General features: G+C 36.2%; 1 protein-coding gene across 1 annotated transcript in view; it reads left to right on the top strand.

The window, feature by feature from the left end:
• The window catches only part of Ndst4 (N-deacetylase and N-sulfotransferase 4), a 233,409-nt gene that overhangs the window by 206,576 nt on the left and 3,040 nt on the right, over nucleotides 1–23,793 (top strand). The window contains exons 8-11 of the mRNA XM_038311564.1: nucleotides 8,193–8,316; nucleotides 10,174–10,348; nucleotides 16,413–16,583; nucleotides 17,786–17,895. Coding sequence (XP_038167492.1) covers nucleotides 8,193–8,316; nucleotides 10,174–10,348; nucleotides 16,413–16,583; nucleotides 17,786–17,895 — 580 coding nt within the window. The remainder of the gene's footprint in view (nucleotides 1–8,192; nucleotides 8,317–10,173; nucleotides 10,349–16,412; nucleotides 16,584–17,785; nucleotides 17,896–23,793) is intronic.

The following is a 23,793-nucleotide window of genomic DNA, read 5'->3' on the forward strand; positions in this document are numbered from 1 at the left end:
TCTGCACCCTCATGCTTGGAAACAATGTTACCAGTGTGAAAGAGGATGTCTAACAGCATCACACTTTGAAGTGCCATTTATTCAGTATTAATTTCTCATAATTTACCTGGCTTAGTCCAGCACATTAAAAGTAAAGGATTGCTTGTGTAAAAATAGATTTTCATGAGTATTACTAAGACAAAACCCTTTCCTCCAGCTCCACAAATTGCACCAAAGGGATTGCACAACAAGTGGCTGACAAGAATGATAAAAACAGAGCACAAAAATATGAACATTTTGTGGCAGCAGACATAGAATTAATGACTGATTTTAAGAGCATCAAGCCACGGTAGAGTGCACTTTCTCTTTCTTACCTAGGGGTCACTTCACATCTTCCGGAACCTGATGGCCTGAAGGTGTAGGGCTCAGATCACAAGGACAGATCTGGGTACAATTTCACAGCCAATGAATGGTTAAAAAAATCTTTATTCTAAGTGAGGTTATAAAATATCTATTACTAGATATTCAGCAGTAACTTTAAAGCATTACTTTATCTGTGCCCTGATCCAACCATGTTCAACCCCTAACAGATATTAAGCTATCAATTTTCTCAGTTTTCTTGTAAGTCTTACAAAAACCCCTCAAATCTCTTGCACCCCTCCTTTCTCCTAATCCCCATCGACATGGAATTTTTAAGTCTGAAAACACAATTCAAGAGTCCGCTGGATTTCATACCCCCTCTGTCTTTCAGTCTGAATCTAACACTTTTCTCTGGAATGTGTGGTCCTTCTCACATTTTCTTCTTTGTGATCTATTGTTTTCAGGAGCTAATCAGATTTATTCTCTGAGACTTCTCTCATATCTTTAATGATACATATTATTATATATATAATATGAAATGATATAAAAATTTATAGTAATTTTTACTGCATTTGAGGTGTTTCTTCTGGCTGGCAGTCAGCTTCTTATCAGGTCATTTTCACCTCTTAACTACCTTCCTCTTTCTCTTTCTCCTTCACATATGTTAGTGATTATTGTTTAAATAATTAACATTCAAATAGGTTTTAGATTAGCCTGAGGATTGTTTTCCATTTGAATTCTGTCAAAAGAACAGCTGCCTTGGGCCCTTTCACTCCACTAGAATGGAAATAAGGGGTAGTTTTCTTAAGGTCAGCAGACGGGAGATCCAGTGAACCATACCTGCACACCTCTGAAATTACAGTTCTAGACACTCAGCATTGGAAACTCATACCTCCAAGATTGTACAGCTGGAAACTGTAGTTGCTCCGGTCTGAAGAAGAGGTGAACCTTTAAAGTCAGGAGCCATGCACTTTGTAACTGTAGGCCACAGTTTCCTATGTCATCGTTTGAAGCCCTCTGGAACCTCTAAGGCAACAAGTCTCACTGTTTCAGTGATTTGGATCTTTGCAGCTTTCTCTTCTCAGGTTATCTTCTCTCCTGTTGCTTTCGACTATTTCAACCATTTTTTGTAATTTTCAAAGAATCTGCTGTCAGACATTTTTTGGAACATTTTAGTCACCTTCCGATAGCTGAATAACCAAACGAGCTTTCAAAGTCACTAACTCTGAACTGGGTGGCTAGTGTTATAGTATCTAAACTTTGAGTGTTAGAAACCTCACTAATATCCTCTGGGATACCTACCTAGACCCTTTCTAGATACTGGTGTCTAGAATTGGAAGCCCAGAATTTTATCTATTTTTTTTTTTGGCTGATTGTTTGTTTTTCTTTGTGGAGTGTGGTGTGTGTGTGTGTGTGTGTGTGTGTGTTACTCTGTCAGTCAATTCTAGTTTTCATAAAAACAACTAGGCAATTGAAAGACAGCTAAGGAGTCTGCTCAGTTGGTGTGGAGACCCAGATTCAAGCTTGTTTTCCACTAGAGACTCTCCAGCCACCACTATACTAGAGGCCTAGTAACAGTCATTCCCTATCTGTCTTTGAGATCAACAACCATTCCACATTACCTTTGTAGACTGTTACTTCTTAGGTGTGCTTCACCTATTCAGATTGACACACCCCTTCTAGTATCATCTTTAGAATCAACATAGTAGTCACAAATTCCTTTTTCTGGTTCTCACTTATTTCTCTTTTAATTTTAATGGATTGCTTTGCTGGGTATAATAGTCTGGGTTGATAGTTGTGATTTATAGGACTTGAAATATGTCTTTGTAGACTTTATTGTTTTAAAGGTTTATTTTAAGTTATCAAATATTCAGGAAGATATGATGTTTAGGAAACATAATACAGAGCAGGGTTAGTTATTGATTTTCTCTGTTTTTCTGGCATTTCTCTATCCTATGTCTTCTGTTTATAAAATACAACCTTCCTGTCTTCAAAAGCTTAACCTAGGAGCTTGGAACAAGTTTTCCCTGACAGTAAAAACCTCTTTGATTTGATGACATTATAATTCAAGTGGACCTCACAGATATCTACGGAACATTTCACCTAAACACTAAAGAACACACATCCTTTTCAGCAACCCATCAAACTTTCTCCAAAACTGAACACATTTTAGGACATTAAACACGTACCAACATATGCAGGAAAACTGAAATAACAACATGTACTCTATCTTACCACATTGGAATAAAACTAGGAATTAACACAATATAAATTATAGAAACAACATAAACTCATAGAAACCAAACAACATCCTCCTGAATATTAGCTATATTGTTTCAAGTAAGAAATAAACCAAGAAAGAAGTTTTAAAAATCCCAAGAATTTAATAAAATTGAAAACATAACATAGTAAAATATATGGGATATAACAAAGCTTATATTACCATGGGCCTATATCAGAAAATATAAAAAATATCTAGCCAAAAACTCAATGATGCATTTTAATGTCTAAAAAACTAAAAGCAACAACCCAGAGAATTAGGAGAGATGATATAATCAAAATCATTGCTAAAAATCAATAAAAAAGAAATAAAAAAATTCCAAAACCCCAATGAAATAAAGAGTTGATGCTTTTAAATGAGTTACAATATTTTTTAAAATAAAATAGGCAAATTAACCAAAATAAATAGCAGAGGATACTATTTAATGAAATTTTATTTAAAAAGGGAGAGATTTCCAAAAAGACTGAGAAAATTCAAAGAATCACGAAAACATACTTTAAAATTTGTATTTCAGCAAACTGGGAAATCTAAAATAAATACACACATATAATATGTGCACATGTATAAAAAATATGCCATATGTACATTATATAATGTATGTGTGTATAATGTCTTACTATAGCTAAATAAAATAAAATAAATTATTGTGTACAGTGTCTTACCAAAGCTAAATAAAATCAACTATTTAAATATATGCACATAGTATTTGATATGATAAAAGTGGAAATTAAAATTTTCTCAACTAAAGTTCCCAGGGTCAGATGGATTGCATACAGAATTCTACCAAAACTAAAGGAAGAAGTTACACTAATACTTCTCATACTATTTCATAAAATAAAAAATGAAGGAATATTTTGACATTTTTTTCAAAGTTGGTATCACTCTGATACAAAATTTTGACAGAGATATTTAAAATAGAATAATATAGATTAGTCTTGCTGAACATAGATGCAAACCTTCTCAATATAATGCTTATAAATTAGATTGAAGAAAACAATAATAAGGTTATCTACAATAATCAAGTTGGCTTCATCCCAGAATTGCAGGGATTGGTCAACATACATAAATCTTAAACATGTTTAACCATAACTGGCCCACAGCCAGCATAGTTTTAAATGAGGAAAACATCAGAGCATTTTTATTAAAATTGGGGGAAAAATAAGAATGTGTCCACTCTATCCCTAAGCCTGTTCCATAGAATATTTAGAGTCTTAGCTAGATCAATAAGAAAAATGAACGCATAAAGGGATACAGATAATAAAGAAAGCAATCATTATATTCTTATTTATAGATATGAATCTCAATAAAAAAGACTCTAGTAGAAAAACAGTTGAAAAATACATTCAAGTAAAGTACCAGAATGTGAAATTATTATACAACATTTAGTATTCTTTCTATATATAAATAATAAACATATTGAGAAAGAAATAAGGAAAGAAGAGCTTTGATTATTCCAATACGTGTGTTTCTTTGAAATACATATGGAGGTCATGAAATTAGCAAAGGTCTGAGAAGGGAGACTTTCAAGAGTGGGGAGATTGAATGCAGAGGTGTAAAGTACCAAAGGAGGATAGAAGAACTAGAAGGGTTAGGTCAGGAGGAGGCCTAGGTAGAAGAGGAAATACTGAGGAATAAATAACATAGAATACCTTTCAAAAAAGTTATATATAAACCGAATACCGTAGAAACTTCCTAAATACATGCGTATATATGAAATCAGTTTACATGCAGTTACCCTAGAATGAGTCAACCAAGTGCCTACTAAGCAACACAGGCTTAAAATAGCCTTTGCCAAAAATTGCAAAGAGATACCATTTTGGGGGTATGGGAGAGTAAGATCTCACTAACCAAACATTTCAAGTCATTGCAAATATTCTTTGTTACCTTATAGAACTTTATGACAAAACTCCGTTGCTAAAGATACCACATGTTCAAATCACAGAACATGGAGCAAGCAAGCTAGTACTCATCCATTCTGGTTAGATTTTATGATTCTGAATACTGCTATGCATGCTACTGGAGGAGAAACAAAATCATCACTCTTACCCAGCTCTGCATTCTGAGTACTAACAACTAGCCTGGCAAGACGCACATACACACTGGATTCGGTAGTAGCCTAAACATCCTGGGAGCAACCAGTTACTTTCTGATCAGAAGTAAGGGCTTCTCCTCAAGATTAAGCCCACACCTAGCAACATTCTCTGCACCAAGAATCTGTCGCCTAAAAGGCCGTGGGACTTACAGGAGAAATCACTACTATTTCTTTGCCAAATGAGAATAGACCTAAATTATCTACTAGTGACTTAGTACTATACTCATAGAGTAAGAAGCCTTTTCTTTTCTGCAATAGATGAAAATGAACAGACAGACGCTCAACTTTTGAAGGAGTATAGCATGAGGACGGTGGAGTGTGCAGGCCTCAATGAGACATATATACCAAATCCTCTTCTACACCCTCTTCTCCCAATACTCAGAGATAAGATGGTGTGGAATTCCATATTTCCAAGAGCACATGGGCAGCACAAATTGGATTTGATGGCCTAAAATAAAGAGTATAGAAAGTTGGGTGATAAGGGACAATAGATAAATCTGGGAGGCATGAAGGAGGAGAGGGGTGATGAATAAGACAAAAACACATTGTACAAAATTTTCAACAAACTAGAAATATTGCTGTTGACAGAGGTTTAGAAACACCTAGGTCTACATTAATTATAAACTGGTTGGCCTATTAGCTCAGGATTCTTATTAACTCTTTTTTTCCTCATTTTTTTATTCAAGATTTCCATCTCCTCCCCTCCTCCTTCCCCTTCCCTCCACTCCCTTCCACCCATACCCCCACTCCACCCCTCTCCAAGACAAAGAGCCATCAGTGTTCCCTTCACTATGTTAAGTCCAAGGTCCTCCCAGCTCCCCCTAAGTCCAGGAAGGTGAGCAACCAAACTGACAAGGCTCACAGTGAGCCCGTCCATGCTGTAGAGTTCATGTTCATTGCCATTGTCCTTGGTTTCTCAGTCCTCCTCCACCGTCAGCCACATTCAGAGAGTCCGGTTTGGTCCCCTGTTCCATCAGTCCCATTCCGACTGGACTTGGTGGTCTCCCATTATATCTGTCCCACCATCTCAATGGGTAAAATAAATTAGCCCATAATTCTTGTCTGTATTAGCCCCGTGGCTTTTATCAGTGATGCATTCTCCTCTTGCTTCCTGTGTGTCTGGGTGATGTCTGCAGACTGAGCCTTTCCTCTTTCTAGAATTCTCCTGTTGTGGTTGCCCCACCTATACTTCCTGCCTGACTACTGGCCAATCAGCATTTTATTAAACCAGTACAAGTGACAAATCTTTACAGAGGACAGGACCATTGTCCCATAGCACATTGCAATAAAAATAGTATTGTTAAAAGGTAAAAATCCCTTTTGAGCCTTTGTGTTGAAACATAAAAAGTGACACATATAAGAAACAGCTTCCCCACATAACCTAGTACTTCCATTACACAAAAAGAAATGTCTCACTTGTGATCAGATTTTAATCTCACTAATATATGTATGTGTATGGCTTCCAGTACCAACTAGAAGCCTTATGGAAGAATTAATCACAAGCACGGCATTACACGAATTGGGGGCTCTTTGGCAAATTAGTTTGTAAGTGCTTCCTAAATGAGAATAACTTCAGAAAATGCAGGTGCTTCTAAAGTTAACAAATCCCTGCATTTACACAAGTATAACCCCAGTACTTAAAATCTAGGCTCAAAAGGAAAGAGAGGGAGGAAGAAAGGGAGGGAAGGAAGAGAGGTAAAATGGAAGTAGGGAGGGATGACAAAGGAAGGAAGAAGATGGAAGGGAGTGGATGTGCGGAGTTTGATTAAAGTAAGGAATACACGGAGCACGTAACAACCACAAAAGAACGAAGAAATCACATCCAACGACCTACGAAGACCGAAAGAAAGAGAAAAGAACGAAAGAAAGAAAGCACGAAAAGAAAGAAAGAAAGAAGAAAGAAAACTTCACCCAAGTCCAGCTTGCCCAGGAACTAGTTTTCCAAGGCCCATGTGTTCTAGTTTCCTTTCTAGTCCTGTGATAAACAGCATGACCCGAAGAAACTTGGAGGAATATGGTTTATTTCTTACATGCCCAGATCACAGTCTAGCACTGAGGGAAGTAAGGGCAGGAACTCAAGGCCTAAACCTGGAGTCAAGACCTGAAGAAGAAACCGCCGAGTGGATGCTGCCTCCAAGCTCACATTTATCTGTTTCTTCAGTCTTATTTCCCAAGGCCACCTCCCGAGTGGTAGCTGGGCCCTCCCACATCAAGCATTATTTAATAATTTTCCTTAATCTAGCCTGCAGGCCCACTCTCACAGAAATATTCTCTCAGTTGAAGTTTCCACTTTCCAGATGTCTCTAACATGTATCTAACTTTTGGTTTTTTTTTTTCAATTTAAGTTTTCTTAAAACAAACCAAAAATAAACCTAACCAGTATAGTGTGTGTGTTGCCTTAGAACACTTGTCAAGGAAGAACTGTCTTGGCTGAGACTCCCTGCATAGGATATACGACACTGGGGTTAGGGTCTTTAAGTAACAGCTCAATGGGCAGAATGTTTTTTTCCTATCATTTTATTTTTTTCAGAATAATTATTAATTAATTAAAGGGTATTTACAAAAAAGACTCAGGCTTAAAACCTGCAACAATATTTATCATTGCTTAAATATTATGTCATTTTAAGGAATGTTTTGTTCCTTGTTTGATTTAACCTATCAAACTTAAAGCCACATGCTTAATAGGTTTAAAATGCTGTGTGTATAGTGAAGGGAACCCGGATGGCTCTTTGTCTTGGAGAGGGGTGGAGTGGAGGTATGGGTGGAAGGGAGGGGAGGGAAGGGGGAGGAGGAGGGGAGGAGATGGAAATTTTTAATAAAAAAAATGAGAAAAAAACTCCAAAAAAATAAATGATAACAGTTTTCCTTAAAAAAAATGCTGTGTGTTTAATACCACTTCCATGCTAAATGATCACTCCTTTAGATCTGTTGTTAGTGTCTTTTGCTTCTTAAGCTTCTATTCAAAGCTTTTGTTATCTATGTCCTAGAGCCAAGTACACATGTGAACTTCAAGTTTATTGAGGTCAACACATGTGCTTTTCTGATCAAGAATTATGACCAAACATTTTTGTGGCATATAATGAATAACATATCAACACCTATCAAGTATTTTTTAGATACTTGAATGAAATTTAACATCAACAATGACTCACCAGATTTAGGTGCCGAAAACATAGATTCTCTCTGTGCCTGTGACTCTTTACTCCAAAGGGAAATTGAAACACAGATTTCTGAAATTCTACCTTGGTTGAATCTCTTATTGACTTTACTTTGGTTATGTAGCAACATTAAGTCAGACTCTTAGGTTAATAGGATCACATAGACACATTTGGATTGTTATTAAAATGAAGTACATCTATTTAGTGATAAGGAAACACTGTAAAGAAATGTTCTCCTAAATTTTATGTTTGGTTATAATATGACATTGATGTTCTAATCTTTTACTACCATATAACACGCATCTTCTTTTCTTTGTAATAGGAACAACTGCACTTTATTTATTTCTTCTTATGCACCCTTCCATCATCAGCAATCTCCCTAGCCCAAAAACCTTTGAAGAAGTTCAGTTTTTTAATGGCAACAACTATCACAAGGGGATTGAGTGGTAAGAATAACAACAAAAAATGAGCTCCATTATTAACACATGCTCTATCATTGCAGAGCAATTACAGATGTGTGCATGGCATCTGCATAATTACAGAATAAATTTGTTATGCTCAATTCTACCACAGTGAATTAGAAATTAATTTATAATGATGATATGTTTAATCAGTGTTGCTTATAATTTGATTTGGACAGTGCAATAATGATAATATTTTTCTGGTAAGTTAATATGATTGAATAAGGAACAGTGCAGGGTATTTTTCATCAGAATTATTCATAAGAATATTTAAAATTCTCTTTAAGCATACTCTTATTATACAGTTTCTCCATTTATTTTATTAAACACATAATTTGTCTTCCCAGTGATGCCTGGGGTTGCTTTATTTTGTACTCTGGGACATGTGTCTTCATTAAGTACACGAGCAGTGTATGTTGTATTTCAAGGTAGGCAACATTTGTCAAGCAAACTATAATAGAGCTCATCCTAAACCATATCAATTACGCCCAGAAACAAAAGAAACATTAATTAGTACTTGATAAATGACAGAAAACACTTAACAGAACAATACTTTCCATAAGCTAAAATGGAATAAATTTAATATTGGAGATGGCATTCAGTGTGTTTAAATAAATGTCTGCCTGTATCCTAATTTCAAAAAAATTATGATCCTATATTTGATTTCCCTGTATTTATGTTCGCTGGGAATTTAAGGCAACTTTGATATGAGGAAAATTCCTTTCAATGCACAATTTCTAACATTTAAATTTGTGTGTTTCCATAACACATGACACTTCTAGAATTAAAGTCCAACAAGGGCAATGCCAGTGGGCAGATCTCACTTCTCAACCTGAGTAAAGCTGTGTTCATTCTGTATGAGTGATGTTACTACCCTATCTCACTTTTACACTTTAGAACTACATACAAATTATTAAAGAAAGAAAAGCAATTTTCTCTTTCTCTGAGCTCAAATGGAACACACATTTTTAAGCAAGAATACAGATGAGATTCTTCAGTACTCTTCATTTGGGAAACATAATAACAATGTCAAAGAGGAAAATAAGTGTCTTCTATGGATTCTTAATTGCTCTCATTATTTTTTTTCTAGAGCATTTGGGGGTGAGAGAAGTGATGAGCTGTAAAGAGGGTTACACACATAATTAAAGTCTTGTTGAATTATCCTCAGAACATATTGATTCCATAATCTACACACAGAGGAGCGTTCTGACAGCATATGGAGGAGTGAACCCATGGAGGCATAGCAGGATCAACTGATGGAAAATTGCTCCCTCATTACTCTAGATAGATTATAATGTGCTGATATTACTGCATATATTACCAAATTTTGTAGAAGTTAAAAAGGAGACAGCTATGCCTTAATCTGTTTAGTATTTTTATAGGTATTTTGACTTACAGGTCTTTCTGTCTTGTGAACTTTTATCTCACTTTAAGAACCTTAGCATTCAAATTTGCAAACACACATTTACAGTTTAAAATATCAGTCAGGCAAGATGGAACAATATTGCATTTTACAGGCATAATCTGCAATTTTAGATTTGGTTCGTGACAGCAGAGAATACCAGCTCAAATCCACCATATTATCCCATCATTCATTATGAACTCACTTAATCTATCTTGCTGTTTCCTTTGCCTTCAATAAGTAATAAGTACATAAGATTCTGGGTTGCTTTCACATCAGAAGTACACAGCATGGTGACTGTTTGAGTGATTTTATAACACACTCATTTGAACTTGATGCAAACAAATGTAAGACCTGTCCAAATTCCTCCTATTCAGAGGATGTCAAATAATAATAAAAAATACTGCCCATATTAATTAATCATCTCTTCTTACCTACAGGTATATGGACTTTTTTCCTACACCTTCCAATATAACCAGTGATTTTCTGTTTGAAAAGAGTGCTAACTACTTCCACTCAGAAGAGGCTCCCAAGAGAGCTGCATCTCTTGTTCCCAAAGCCAAGATCATTACTATCCTCATTGACCCCTCGGACAGGGCATATTCTTGGTACCAGGTATGAATGAAGAAAAGTAGTGCTGAGAAAATTCAGGTGTAGTTGATTTAATCATTAAATAAAACCCAGATAAACTAAAAGGTCAAATGTAAAAATATCTAAGCCAAAACCAGATATTGTGCCTATCTATCTTTCTCTCTCTCTCTCTCTCTCTCTCTCTCTCTCTCTCTCTCTGTCTGTCTCTCTCTCTCTCTCTCTCTCTCTTTCTATCCATCCATCTATCCATCTATGTATCCTTTCAGTCAACTATAAAGAGCTAAATATTTAACTCATACAGAATTGGTAAATGAATTTCAAACAATAAAATCACAAAAAAGCAATAAGTAGTTTTACAGTGGTGGCACACACCTTTAATATCAGCACTTAGGAGGCAGAAGCAGGTGAATCACTGTGAGTTCAAAGCCAGTCTGGGGTAGCCAGTCTAGTTAGCTAGCTATAGGAGAGCCTATAAAGAAGCCGTTTCTCAACAAACAGCCCAACAAACAAAAATAAACAAATAAAAACCTTGATATATTTCCAAAATCATACAAACATTTAAAATATTTGTCTGTCAAAATATATTTAAACTAAAAGTCAGCATCTAAGGAGTCTATCTTTAAATACTTTGTGCTTTAATTTACACATGATCTCCAACTTGTTAAAAGAATAAATACTAGTATCAGTAGCAAGTGAGCAAAGGAAACAGAAACCTATACATTAAATATAACCACCACTCAACAGTTTATGTAAAAATGGCCAACTTGGAGGCCATAAAATATAAATTAAAATGCCATGCCTTGTTAATAAAGTGACAAGACTCTGTTATATATGTTTGTTGGCAAGATATAATGATAAAGTTCTCAAATATTTCACTAAAAATGTATTTGAATATTTTCTGAAAACAAATGATAATAACATAAGAGATAGGTTAAAATCCTTTCTACTGTGATTACTGACTTTGGAATTGATCATAAAGAAAATTTCAAATGGATGGACAAATGTTTAGGTACATTGAAGCCCTATCTATAAAATAAAAGCAAAAGATAAAGTATATGTACAGCCATATATATTTGAATATTGTGATGCTATATTTAATCGCATTTTAATTAATAAGATGTTAATGAATGTGTTTTTATCCTAGTTTTATAACTAGGATATAACAATCTGCAATTAGCATTTGAACACTCTATAGAGTCCAAAGAACTTTGGCATAAAACTTAAGAATGAGTAGAGATCAAGTATATGAAGGATAGGCTAATGATAAAAGGATTAATACTATAAATGAAGTACTCCGGCTATAAAAACACATACCCCACATAAAGTGTTAATGGCAATACCTTTGTGGCCCCAAAGAAAACCCAGATGGAGGCTTAAAAAGTTGAGTCTGAAATTCATTACAATTGCCATCAGAGTAACTGACAAATTTACAACAATATTTTCTTTAGAAAGCATTATCAAATCTGGTACTTAATGCATAGATTAGATGGTTCAAAGGACCATTCAGAGATGTAAATTTCAAAAATATTACCATAGTATTACTAAATAATAGAGAGTAGGTTCTCTGGGATTGTCATTTGTGGGCTGTGAGGACCTTAAGAGAGACATACATAGATCTAATCTACATGGGAAGTAGAAAAAGACAAGATCTCCTGAGTAAATTGGGAGCATGGGGACATTGGGAGAGGGCTGAAGGGGAAGGGAGAGGCAAGGAGGGGGGCAGAGAAATATGTAGAGTTCAATAAAAGTGAATAAAAAATAAAAACAAAGAGATAGAAAAAAAGGAAATAGAGAGCAGATAAAGCTATTTAGTAGACACTAAAGAGAATATAAAATAGTATGCATATAGAGATAAAAATCAGCAGAGCTTGATGAAGAAGTTTCAAGAATAAATAAAGTTTGTCACATTGGAGAGCTGAATGATGGGCCTACATTGACATGCAAGAAGTGCAGGAGAAGGAAACAGGAGGTTGTGGGAGCGAGAAAACAGGTGAGGATGACATGAGAAGGCCAGAGTTATGGAAATGATCATAATGTGCAGATCCCTACGATAGTATGTGTAATAGAGTCAGTCATATAAAATGTGGGAGGAAATTCCAAACTAGAGACAGGAATTTATGAATCAGAGCCCTGCAGCTTGGGAAACAGAAATAATGAAATCACATCAGACAGAGTTTACTGATGAAAAATACTCAGAAAGATTAATTGAAGGAACCATAAAGACTCCAAGTGCACGAGAAGACAATGCTGTCAAGTACAAGTTGTGACTACAGTGCTGGAGTTATTAAGAAATTAGACAAGTACACAAAATAGGTCTGAATCACTTTAATTGAACTAAAGTAAATGATGTGGCAGGAAATGTGGCCCCGAGCTATCGGGTTAAGAGAACCAAACTATGTGGCTTTGGTCAAAACAGAAGTGTAGAAAAAAGCATCATGGTAGCCACTGCTAAAGACTCACAGATATAATTCTGATGAAAAAAAAATAAAACATATGATTATTACATAGGAGAAGAAGTAGCCTTAGAGAATATACGCTCCGTGGTGTTGGTCACATGAATTAAGATGAAAAGTTCCTAAAGAGAAAAGATTAAAGACACAGTAGAAAAACAAATGGATAATCAATTCTGTAATTGATTGTAAATGCCAGATGAGACATTTGTGGTAAATTCTTTAATAAATAGAAATATATTTTCAAAGCATAAAGCTGGATAACATAATTAGAAAGAAAACACACAGAACACTTCAAAATGTCATCTTTTGGAAGGGGCGTGGCTATTGCACACACGAGGTCACATTAGATGTGGCTACCTGCATAAGACCTGCACAAATCAAGGCAGAAACGATTTCAGCATAGACTGTAGAGGGCCGTTGAAAGCTCCACTCCTAGCCGAGAAGCTATCGACAATTGATGGCTTCCAGGGAAGAGAGCATCAGTTCTCTTTAGGAATGCAGCCACTGGTAGGTTGACTATGCTCCACAGGATGAATCCAGCACTCACGTGCATATGTGCAACATTAACTGGACTCAGTGGATTAAAAAAAAATATAAGAGAAGACATGAAATTGGAAGGAAGAAGTCAAAGAGGAACGTATGTTGGGAAATAAGAGCTGGGAAAGAGCAAGATATATTATATATATATTTGTGTGTAATTTTTTGAAAGAATAAAGAAATATTTTAACTAAAAAACTATAGGAATATTAAAATTAATTATATACAAGTATTAATACACTTTGACTTTTACAAAACAAGAAAAAAAGTGAAGTAGCCTAAAAACAATGGAAATTGAATAGAAACCAGTAGAGAGATATTTTAACAAAGGATTTTCTTTTAAAAAATCTACAGTGATCTCATAGTGAGGAATATTCTTATTGACTCTCAGTTATATCATTTATATTTCAGATCATTTTATATTTTGTCCTATAATGATAACTTATAAGGCAAAGCAAGATAAATCCATTTCTTTTAAATACTACCAATAATTTACATACAGTTTTGTCTTAGTGAGGATTGCAACTGCTCTGATGAAACACCATGACCAAATGCAACTTGGAGAGGAAAGGATTTATTTTGGCTTATGTTTGCTTCCGGAGCACTGTTCATCACTGAAGATCAGGAATGTAAACGGGGTCAGAACCTCATGCAGAGGCCATGGAGGACTGCTGTGCATTGGCCTTCTCAGTCTTTTCTAATAGAATCTAGGATCACAGCCCAGGGTTTGCCTCACTCACAATGGGATGGACCCTCCCCTAACAATGATTAGACTAAGAGGATGCACCACAGCCAGATCTTATAGGGACATTTTTCAGTTGAGGTTCTCTTCTTTCAGAAGACTCTATCCTGTGTCGAGTTTACATACAACTAACCGGCACATAATGCATAACAAGCAGAAAAATGGACACGAATGGCTAAATATTAGAGGATATAAGAAGACTAAATGTAGGCAAGGAATGTGAATTATGAACGAGGATAAAAAGATAATTGTTTTTCTATTTCTAACTCTGTCATGGATTTTTCAGTTTTGGTGGTAGATAAGCACATAAAATATATTCAATACTGAAAGTGTAAAATCCAACAGGAAGTCCCACTGCTTGCTTCAGAATTCCTATTTTAACTGTATAGAAGTTCATTAAGATGTAAAGACTTTGAGTCGGATTAATTTGGGTGTGTGAAGTTTTTTATTTGAAAGGCTTTTATAATAAAGTTAATTTTAAAAGCTATCAAAATACTGAGATGTAAACTTTAATTAAAATTTTTAAAATTCAGATATTGTGAGAATGCTGAATATGTAATCCATTTAGAATAGAATAAAAATGTTCTGTATAGATGAAATCACTTGAATAAAATAGAATGTACATAATACAGGGCTTATCTGTGACTACTTTCAAAATAAATTCCTTGGATACACAGATTTAAGGGAATTATTTTTTCTGATAATACTTTTTATTGCCTGTATTGCTGAAGCTAGGGCCCCAATGTGTTCCACATTTCAAAATAATGTAGCCTAATACTTAGCTAGACCCGTCCTTTCAGTAAGGACCGTAAATCTGCACCTCAGCAGGTGTAAGTCAGAAAGCAGCAGGAATGTCACCTGCCACTGTAATTTCTACCCCACATTTTGATAATGGAACTCACAGAGGAACTAAAGTGCTATTTTTCCATAAAATATGTTCCTTTGTGACTTTCTGGTCATATTTTTATGCTAATCTTAGTTGCAGGGATATAAAGAAAATTTGACGCTAAACTTATATAAGTCAATAAGAGAAGATTGAGCACACTCTTGTCACTGCTTATAACAGAATTTTAGCCCTGCTGTACTCTATTAATATTCATCCACAACACATTTACAATTTTTTTCCGATTATGGAATCTCTGCATGTTTTTCTGTTTAGACCGATTATGTAATCTGCATGTATTCAACATGATGCATAAAGCAAAATATTAGCTTCATTTATCAGACAACTGCTTTCCTCTCTTGATCTCTGACCCTTCACTAAATTATCTTTGCTTTCTAGAATAATTTACATGTAAAATTTACTTAAAAATAATAAAAACCAGTTATTGCCAGACATACCAGGCCCTATATATTGTCATCCTTTTTTCTAGGTTAGACCTTTCTCCATATTAACTTGTAGATTTATGCAACACCAGTTTATTTATATGCACACACCTTATGCTCCATAAGTCAGTCTTACCTTGCCTTTTCCACCTCTATTTTCCCTGCTTGTTTGCTTATTCTATGATTATTGAAATTTTTGGCGCAAAAAACATTTGGCTCAAAAGCTTCGACCATTATTAAAGTTTCCTTCATTTGTTAGTCTAGATTATTCCTCTATTGGCATGGTTGTCACCATTAAGAAATTTCTTAAATATCAGTTAAATGTATGACTTTGATGTTATCTGTTATTCCACTGCCTCTCATGCTAGGTTTCATATCCTTAAAGACAACAATTATGTCTCACATCCTTTTTATATTCCAAATCTATCGCTGCTTTTGTTGCTGCTTTAGGGATTAGACTAATACCTTTTGAACATCTGCGTTATTAAATTTGTCTCTTTAGTTAGGCTCTGTTATTTTGCCAAAGGATAGTTTTGTGGGAAAGACTTCTAGGCTTTGGTACTGAAAATCAGGAGGGAAACAGTATTTGGTGAAGAGCCAGAGAGAGCAAAAGCACTTTGGACATCCTCAACTTGAATAGGACATCTAAGCAATGGTTAGGAATCAGGATCTGAGGTGTCCGCATTCATAGAATCTGGCACACCGAGAAGCCCCCAGAAGAAGCTGGGAAGACATAGTAGGCCAAGCAATGTGTGAGACCACACCTGTCTCAATGCCAGCTTATCAAGCTTAATTTTTATCTCTAACCTATTTTTATTTCTAATCAGACCCTTGTAGGAAATCCATTCATTCTGTCTCTGCCTTTGACCTACATGTTTTAAAAGCAAAACAATCCCAAATATATCTGCATATCACTTGATATTCTGTGAGAACCCACTCTTTAAATAAAGTAACGCAACAAATGCACAGGTATCCATTCACGCAAAATTAAAAAAAAAATCTAATCCGACACTTTGCTTCTCCTTTAAAGCACCAACGATCCCATGAAGATCCAGCTGCCCTGAGGTTCAATTTCTATGAAGTCATCACAACAGGACCGTGGGCCCCAAATGATTTAAAAACGTTGCAGAGGAGGTGTCTGGTACCTGGGTGGTATGCAGTGCACATCGAAAGATGGCTGACCTACTTTGCGACTTCCCAGGTAATGGTATGAAATTAGGTTTCATTTATTGTGTTATGATTGCACTGCACTGACACACAGGTAACAGTTTCCAATACAGACAATAAGAACTGCAGATTTTTACATCGTTTTACTTTACTAATACCTTTCAGTGTAGTTAGATGGCTCTGGAGCGCATACATAGAAGACATTTTTGATGAGTAGCTGGTTTTAAGAAATACGTTTTCCCAAAAGAAATGTCATATAATTGAAAATTAAAAATTCTCAACAAATAGTAGAGAAGCCAGTTAGCCAGATACTTTGTAGAAGTATCTACGTGGATTCCTGCTGTTTCTCTGTTATCTGAGAACCTTATTGGGAAAGAAGAGGTTCTTAAACTAGATGAGCATAAAGAGAAGAGCCTTAGCAGACATGGGACAGAACGACAATAAGATTGGAGAAGAGCACCCTCCGTGTTCTTCATTCCAGCCTTGGGTGCAATTTAAGCTCCGAGGGCAGAGGTATTCACACTCTCTTTAAATGTCCCCTTGGGCAAGTTTCCCATTCTCCAGCAGTGACCCAATGTGAGAAAGTCAGAAGCAAACATTTTCCTCTCAGTCATGGTCTGCAAGAATAGACAGGAGACATTCACCTTAGCAGTCACTCTTTTTTTTTTTTTTTTGAGTTATGTCAATAAATCTTTTTTTTCCTCATTTTTTTATTAAAAATTTTCATCTCCTCCCCTCCTCCTCCCCCTTCCCTCCCCTCCCTTCCACCCATACCCCTACTCCCTCCCTCTCCTGGCCAAAGAGCCATCAGGGTTCCCTTCACTGTTAAGTCCAAGGTCCTGGACTTAGGGGGAGTTAGCAGTCACTCTTGACCCATTGGCCTCAAGGTTAGTGATGGCATTGATCAGACACAAGGGCTGACTGGTAACACACTAGAGATGGGAAACCTCTGTGCATACTACAGTCCCCAAGCAACAGACATTTGCATTTACTTCTGCTTAAAAATAAAACTGAGTTCATTCACCAACGCAGCAGCAATTTCTATGGAAAAATTTTACTTATTACTACTTAGGAAAGAAGCAAGAAGAGCCACATTTAAATGCATTCTATGGTAGTGCATTGTTTTCTTCTCATTCAAAGTGGCCTGATTTATTAATGCCATGTCAGGTCAAGAGGGGCAGGTTGGTCGATTTAATTCAGTTTGTTCTTCATAAGTGATTATTTTTGGCTTTGCAGTTGCTAATTATTGATGGACAACAGCTGAGATCTGACCCAGCTACAGTGATGGATGAAGTCCAGAAGTTTCTAGGAGTCACACCTCATTATAATTACTCCGAAGCACTAACGTGAGCTTATTCTCATGCTTGATTTCACTTCCATCATTTGCCATCATAAATTATCACTGGTCTGTATGTATACAGCATCATTTATACATCAGTTTATACATCATTCTGCTACTCAGACACAAAGAAATATTCTCATTACTCATAAGTTGTCTTTTTTGAATAACAAAAATACATTATAAAGTATAATAGGTATTTTATATTAGGATAAATCTCATTTTTGAGCTTTCCTCCAATATGAATTTGTTTAGATATCTTATATGTCTATTTTGTGTACAGTGTCCTAAAAACTCAAGTCACAAAGGTAAAAACAACTTGTGCCTCTCAGAGCAAGTTATAAGTGAAACACGGGTCTGCAACGGTGGCACATGCCTTTAATCCTGGCACAGGCAGGCTGATCCCTGAGTTCAGGGCCATCCTGGTCTGCAGAGAAAATTCCAGGACAGGCAGGGATATGCAGAAGAAACTCTGTCTTGAAAACAAAACAGACAAACACACAAACAAATAAATAAAGACAAAAAATAAAATAAATAAAACGAATTAAAAAAAAAAAGAAGAGAAATGAAACCTGGGCAGTTATCATTCCCCGTGAGACAGTGAAGAGTATTTCAGACTGATTTGGGGAAGTACATTTGTGTTTGTTTGTATGATATTATTCCTGGGGAGATATGAGTAAACATCTACTTACCCCAGATAGGGAACTAACAACAGACAAAATTATGCGCACCACTAAAGTCCATTTTGGTGAAACAATGAACTTTATTGTGGTTCATGGAGGAACAGAAATAACTCAAAGACAACTGCTACCGCTAACCATCTGTCCCATCACACCTGACAGAAACTAGAAACCTGGAGCATACTTCACAGCCTGCAGGACGTTCTACAGGTTAGAGGTGTCCATTCCTGGTACTTCAGTGTTCCTGAGCCTACTACAGGCAGCCCAGTTCTTTGTTTGTTTTAGGCAGTTTGACTGGTACCTCTTTGCTCAGGCTGCTTCTCTGGTCTCTGCTTCTGTCAGACTGCTTGGTCTGAGTCTTCAAGCAGATAAGCCCCCCTGCCAGCCATTCTCAGAAGATTTGATTGTTTATATACTTTGGGGGGATGAGACACCTAGTGAATCTGCTCAGTTTCGGGGACTTCGTGCAGCTATTTTGAGCTGTTTATTTCACGTCCCCTCCAAACATCCTGTTTTAAGGTATTGTGTTGTTTCATCTCACTTTTCCTGTCCCATGTCTTAAAAAGTTTACCTTCAAGATGGAAAGATTTAGCCTCACTGAAACCATTACACAACAGTATTTAATTCTCCATTTATTAGAATGTTAAAGCCAAATGGAATCATACAGTGTGATAGTCTCTTGGTGCATTAAAAACCATCATTGAAGCTAACACATATGATGACACCCCTTTTGCCGTATGGTATCATGGGTTTCGTAGGTCAGAGATTAGAATGGAATGCACTGAAGATTGTTTCATTTCTACACATTGATATGTAAGATCACCATTAGGAAGACTTGAGTGTCTGGTTATAAGTCAAATGGCCCAAAACTGAAATTGTCTGGAGGCTTCTTTGGCCACTGAGTCAAAGACTGAATTCAGTAGCATGAAGACTCTACATGTAGCTTCTCTCTGTCCTCGGCTTTTACACAATAAACTAGTTGTATTCTAAAGAGGAATGTGCAGCAGAAGGACCATGTGATCATGCCTTGACACAGACTTGATAGCAACAAAATTTGCTTCATTCTTTGTTCTGTTGGTCACAACAATCAGTGAATCAAGTCCAAATTCAAAAGATGGAGATGCAACCCTCTCTCCTTGGCAAGGAGGGCCATGCTGTATTACAAAAGACATGAGGAATAGCATATATGTGGCCCTCATCTTGGGAAGACAAAACTATCTATTCAAGTCATTTTATAATGGGGTAAATAGGTTAACAAAAAAGAAGCACTCCAAGCAGCTGAAACACACTTTAAAAGGGCATGTACTCAACTCATAAAAAGCTCCCCCAAGCTCTGATATAAAGCCTATTAAATTTTAGACGAAATTCTAACAAGCCTGATTATATAATTTCCCAGTTCACAGAAGATTAGACTCAGCAATTAGACAATTATAGAGGGTAATGGAGGGACAGGAAAAGCAGTAATGAGATTGGGTTTTTCCTTATCCGCTAAAACAATCCTAATGAAGTTCTTACCTACACATGGAAATAGCAGTCGCAGAAGGCATGCCCCTGTTGATTGAGCAGACAAAGCTTCCCATAATGTGTTTTGCATTAACAGTTATTGATGTTGGCATATCTTGCCTTTCTCAGCATTATCCTAGGTAATGTTTCTGTCCTTTTTTACTGCAAATAGTTGCTTATGGCTCAATAAACCTATAAAGTCATACTTATGAAGGAGAGTTTATAAACAAGTACAAAATATATGGATTTTAATATATCTCACCTGTCACAAAATTTAAGCACTGTAGTGATGCTTGATATAAAAATGAAGCCAAATGTCAGCCAACTCATGTCCTAAAAGTTGTTTAACAATTATTTGAAAAAGTTTTGAATCTTATGTTTACAATTTTATGACTGTTAAAATAAAACCATACAACAATGAATTCATAAAACCTAGAGAAAATCAGTCTGTTGGATGTAGCACCTATGAAGTCCTCAGGGTCACAAAAGCCATATGTTTAAAAATGACCTTCGTTATTCAGGATGGCTCATTCCCCAGTCTGAAAAAAGTTCTGACTTAAAACACACTTGCTGTGCAGAACAAGCAAAACCCACAGCTTACCCTGAGAGCTTACACTACCAAGAAAGGGGAGATGTTGTCGGCATGGGTCCGGACACCTCAGCTTTGTTGCCAGCATTGTACTTTGACTTTACACAGTTAGATATTCTCATCCCGAGGCAGAAAATACTGTTTAGGGCCATTGTGATGCCGATGTCTCTATCTCATTTCACACAGCAGGCCAAATTGTTTTTCCTCTTGGGAAATTAATAAAAACTAGAAGAAGGCCTGTGATACACAGGGAGCAGATTGGAAAGTTCAGGCTGGAAATGACTCTGTCTTCTCTTATCCATTTGACTCCTGATGTATCTGATTTTAATTGGTAACATGTACAAGTACAACCTGAACAGCATGGATCAGGTCTCTCTAACAATAGGGTCAGGAAGGAAACTAAGGAAAAGTCCCCCTTACCATAAAAGAGATCACATATGTGCAGAAGCAAATTTCAGGTGCAATGGTGTTATAGGAATGGGCCCAGGGCAACAAAATATTCTGCAACTAATTAACTTTACATCCCAGTCAATTATGCTTCATCTTTCTAAAACATCTGCTGAGCAACAAAAATGCAAACCTTTTCCATGTTTTATGCATGGAGCAAGTCCCATAGCGATAAATTTAAATTTTCCCTTCTTATTTGGTACATTCTTTCATTATTCCTATCTTGTTAGTACTCAACAGAAATTCTCAGACATTTGACTTTACACAAAACAAGCCACACATTCATCCCTTTGTAACTAAGTTGCAACCATAGTAATAAGATAGCATTAGAGTTTCTGTCAGCGTCTAGGGATCTGATTGGGTCAAAGCTACAGCCCTGCTTCTCTTCCAGGTCCCAGAGTCAAGGAGAGTATCTACAAGCAGGGCCCTACCAAAGTCCAATTTATCTGCAACTGGCTGTAACCACAGGTGTCAAGATGCTTTGTAGGAAGATGGGCATGTGCCAGGCACTGTTTGTGAAATCCCTCCTGCTCTTGTCCTTTATTTGTCTTCTACAAAATGCAATTGCTGCTTCGAGCACTGGTGTGTGGCTGATCAGTCTGACTGGACACTAAAGTGGACATATTCTTGTTCTTCACTGACTTAGTGGGACTGATTGGAGCTGTAAAATACCATTCTCTGTGTGTGCATGTACGTGTGAGTGTGGCGTGTGTGTGTGTGTGTGTGTGTGTGTTTGCTGGCTTGATTAACATAACAAGAGCAGGAAATGACAGGGGAAATATAAATTTTTAAGTTTTAACCCCAAATTCTACCTGGCTGACTGGTTGTGCTCCTAGTGGGCACTGGTGTTCCCCACATGCTTGAAAAACTGGGCAGGTTTCAGACATGTTGATGGCAATTGTTTCTTCTTCAGGTTGGCCAAAATCTTGGATATTTGACCCACAAAGAACTAGAAAGAGCCTCTCTTTAACAGCAAGCACGCTGTTCCTTTGCTGAGAAAGCAAGGGAAACATTTCTGATTATGACCTTGTTCACTTTCCATGGTTTTAATTAAGTTAATTATCCTGTTTAACAAAGTAAGTAGTGCCTGGAAAATTATACTAGCAACAGCAGAATTGTGGGGTCTTCTGTTTCTTGAAGTGGTTTGTTCTCATTGGCAGAAACATTTGAAAACCATGGCATCCTCTGAGCCTTGATGGTCCCCAAGCTCAACCACAGTCAGTTTCAGCAACGGCAACCATGGCTTCTCAGCACTTTTACCTTAAAACAAAAAGAAACACAAAAACAAAACATGTGTGTCACTACAGTGTCCATCACATGGCAGATCTCAATTTCCAACTGGCTGTAATTTTATATATCACACTGTTTTCTGTACTGTTTTCACTGGAAAGTGTCAAGGATTATGACGTTACTAAAGCGATGGCACCTAATGTGCTAAGGATCACATGGAAAATCCAGGTCCCCCTTCGGTGTTTTTATTTTTGTTTTTTTTGTGTTGTTTGTTTTGTTTGTTTGTTTGTCTTTTTAGGAAAGTCATAGTGTGGTGAGAGTATGAATATGAATTATAAACTTAGTCTAGTAGACTTTAGTAAGCACAGCAGTGTATTCTTCAGAAAATGGTGGTTTAATTCTTGAATTTTATAAGTGCAAAGAAGCGGTATCAGAAACACACCAATGTCTGACTCAGGTACTCTGCCTTGGCATAGAATAGATTTCAGCCATTCAAGGTGCATTCCTCCATACCCTTGACATTCTCTTTTCCGGTTATTTCCGGTGATTGTGTTTTTTGAACAGGTTACTATTAGTGTAGTGTTCTACCCAGAAAAAATGCATACTGATTTCTTAAAATAGCTGTTTCATGAAATTTCTCATCACCATGGCAAGGTGTCAGATCTATACAGACTTGAATGTGGTATCTGGCCAGTCTGAAGGTTAGACATCTCGAGCTGCATGGCAAGTGACAGCTAGAAAGAATGAAGTACAGATACCGCTGAGATTCACTGACAGGATCACCTGCCTTCAACAACACACAAGAAGAGGGCTACACTCCACTCACCAGCTAGAGTGCCTATGTCTCGTATCTGAAGACGTTATGATGTCTTCACATTTGAAATGCTTACACATTTTTAAAATTTTTACAAGACATAGTTATCCATTTAAACAAAGATAATTTTAAGTAGGAAAAGTTAATTCTTTCTAAGCACAATGTGATATAATTGAATATTTTAATTTTTTTAATTATGAAAAAATTCTAAGTTCATTTGATTGATTAAATGAAATATCATAAAAGCAGATTAATACTGTTTTCTACCTTCTTATTTACTTTTTGAAAGTTTAAATATGTAACTATAGAATTAAATTAGAAGGCTTAATTATAATTATACTCAGAATAGTATACCTACATGAAATTTGACCCATTAATGAAATCCAATAAATGATTTAAGAGAATTCTTTTAATATATTTTGACATGGAAATCACAGTCATATACAAACAAAGTATTCAAAGGCCCTTTATATGTAGCCTGTAAGCTTTAATATTTAATCCTTTGCTATTTTTACAGATTCATAGCTAAAGCATAGAACATAATAGTTTCAATATAAAACTGTGCTGCAGGTCTTTGTGTCTTTTCTCTTACAGTTAAAACTACTTGAAAACATATAGTATAATATAGCATTTTTAATATCT

The sequence above is a fragment of the Arvicola amphibius genome, chromosome 14 (genome assembly GCF_903992535.2).
Source record: "Arvicola amphibius chromosome 14, mArvAmp1.2, whole genome shotgun sequence".
Lineage (NCBI taxonomy): Eukaryota > Metazoa > Chordata > Mammalia > Rodentia > Cricetidae > Arvicola > Arvicola amphibius.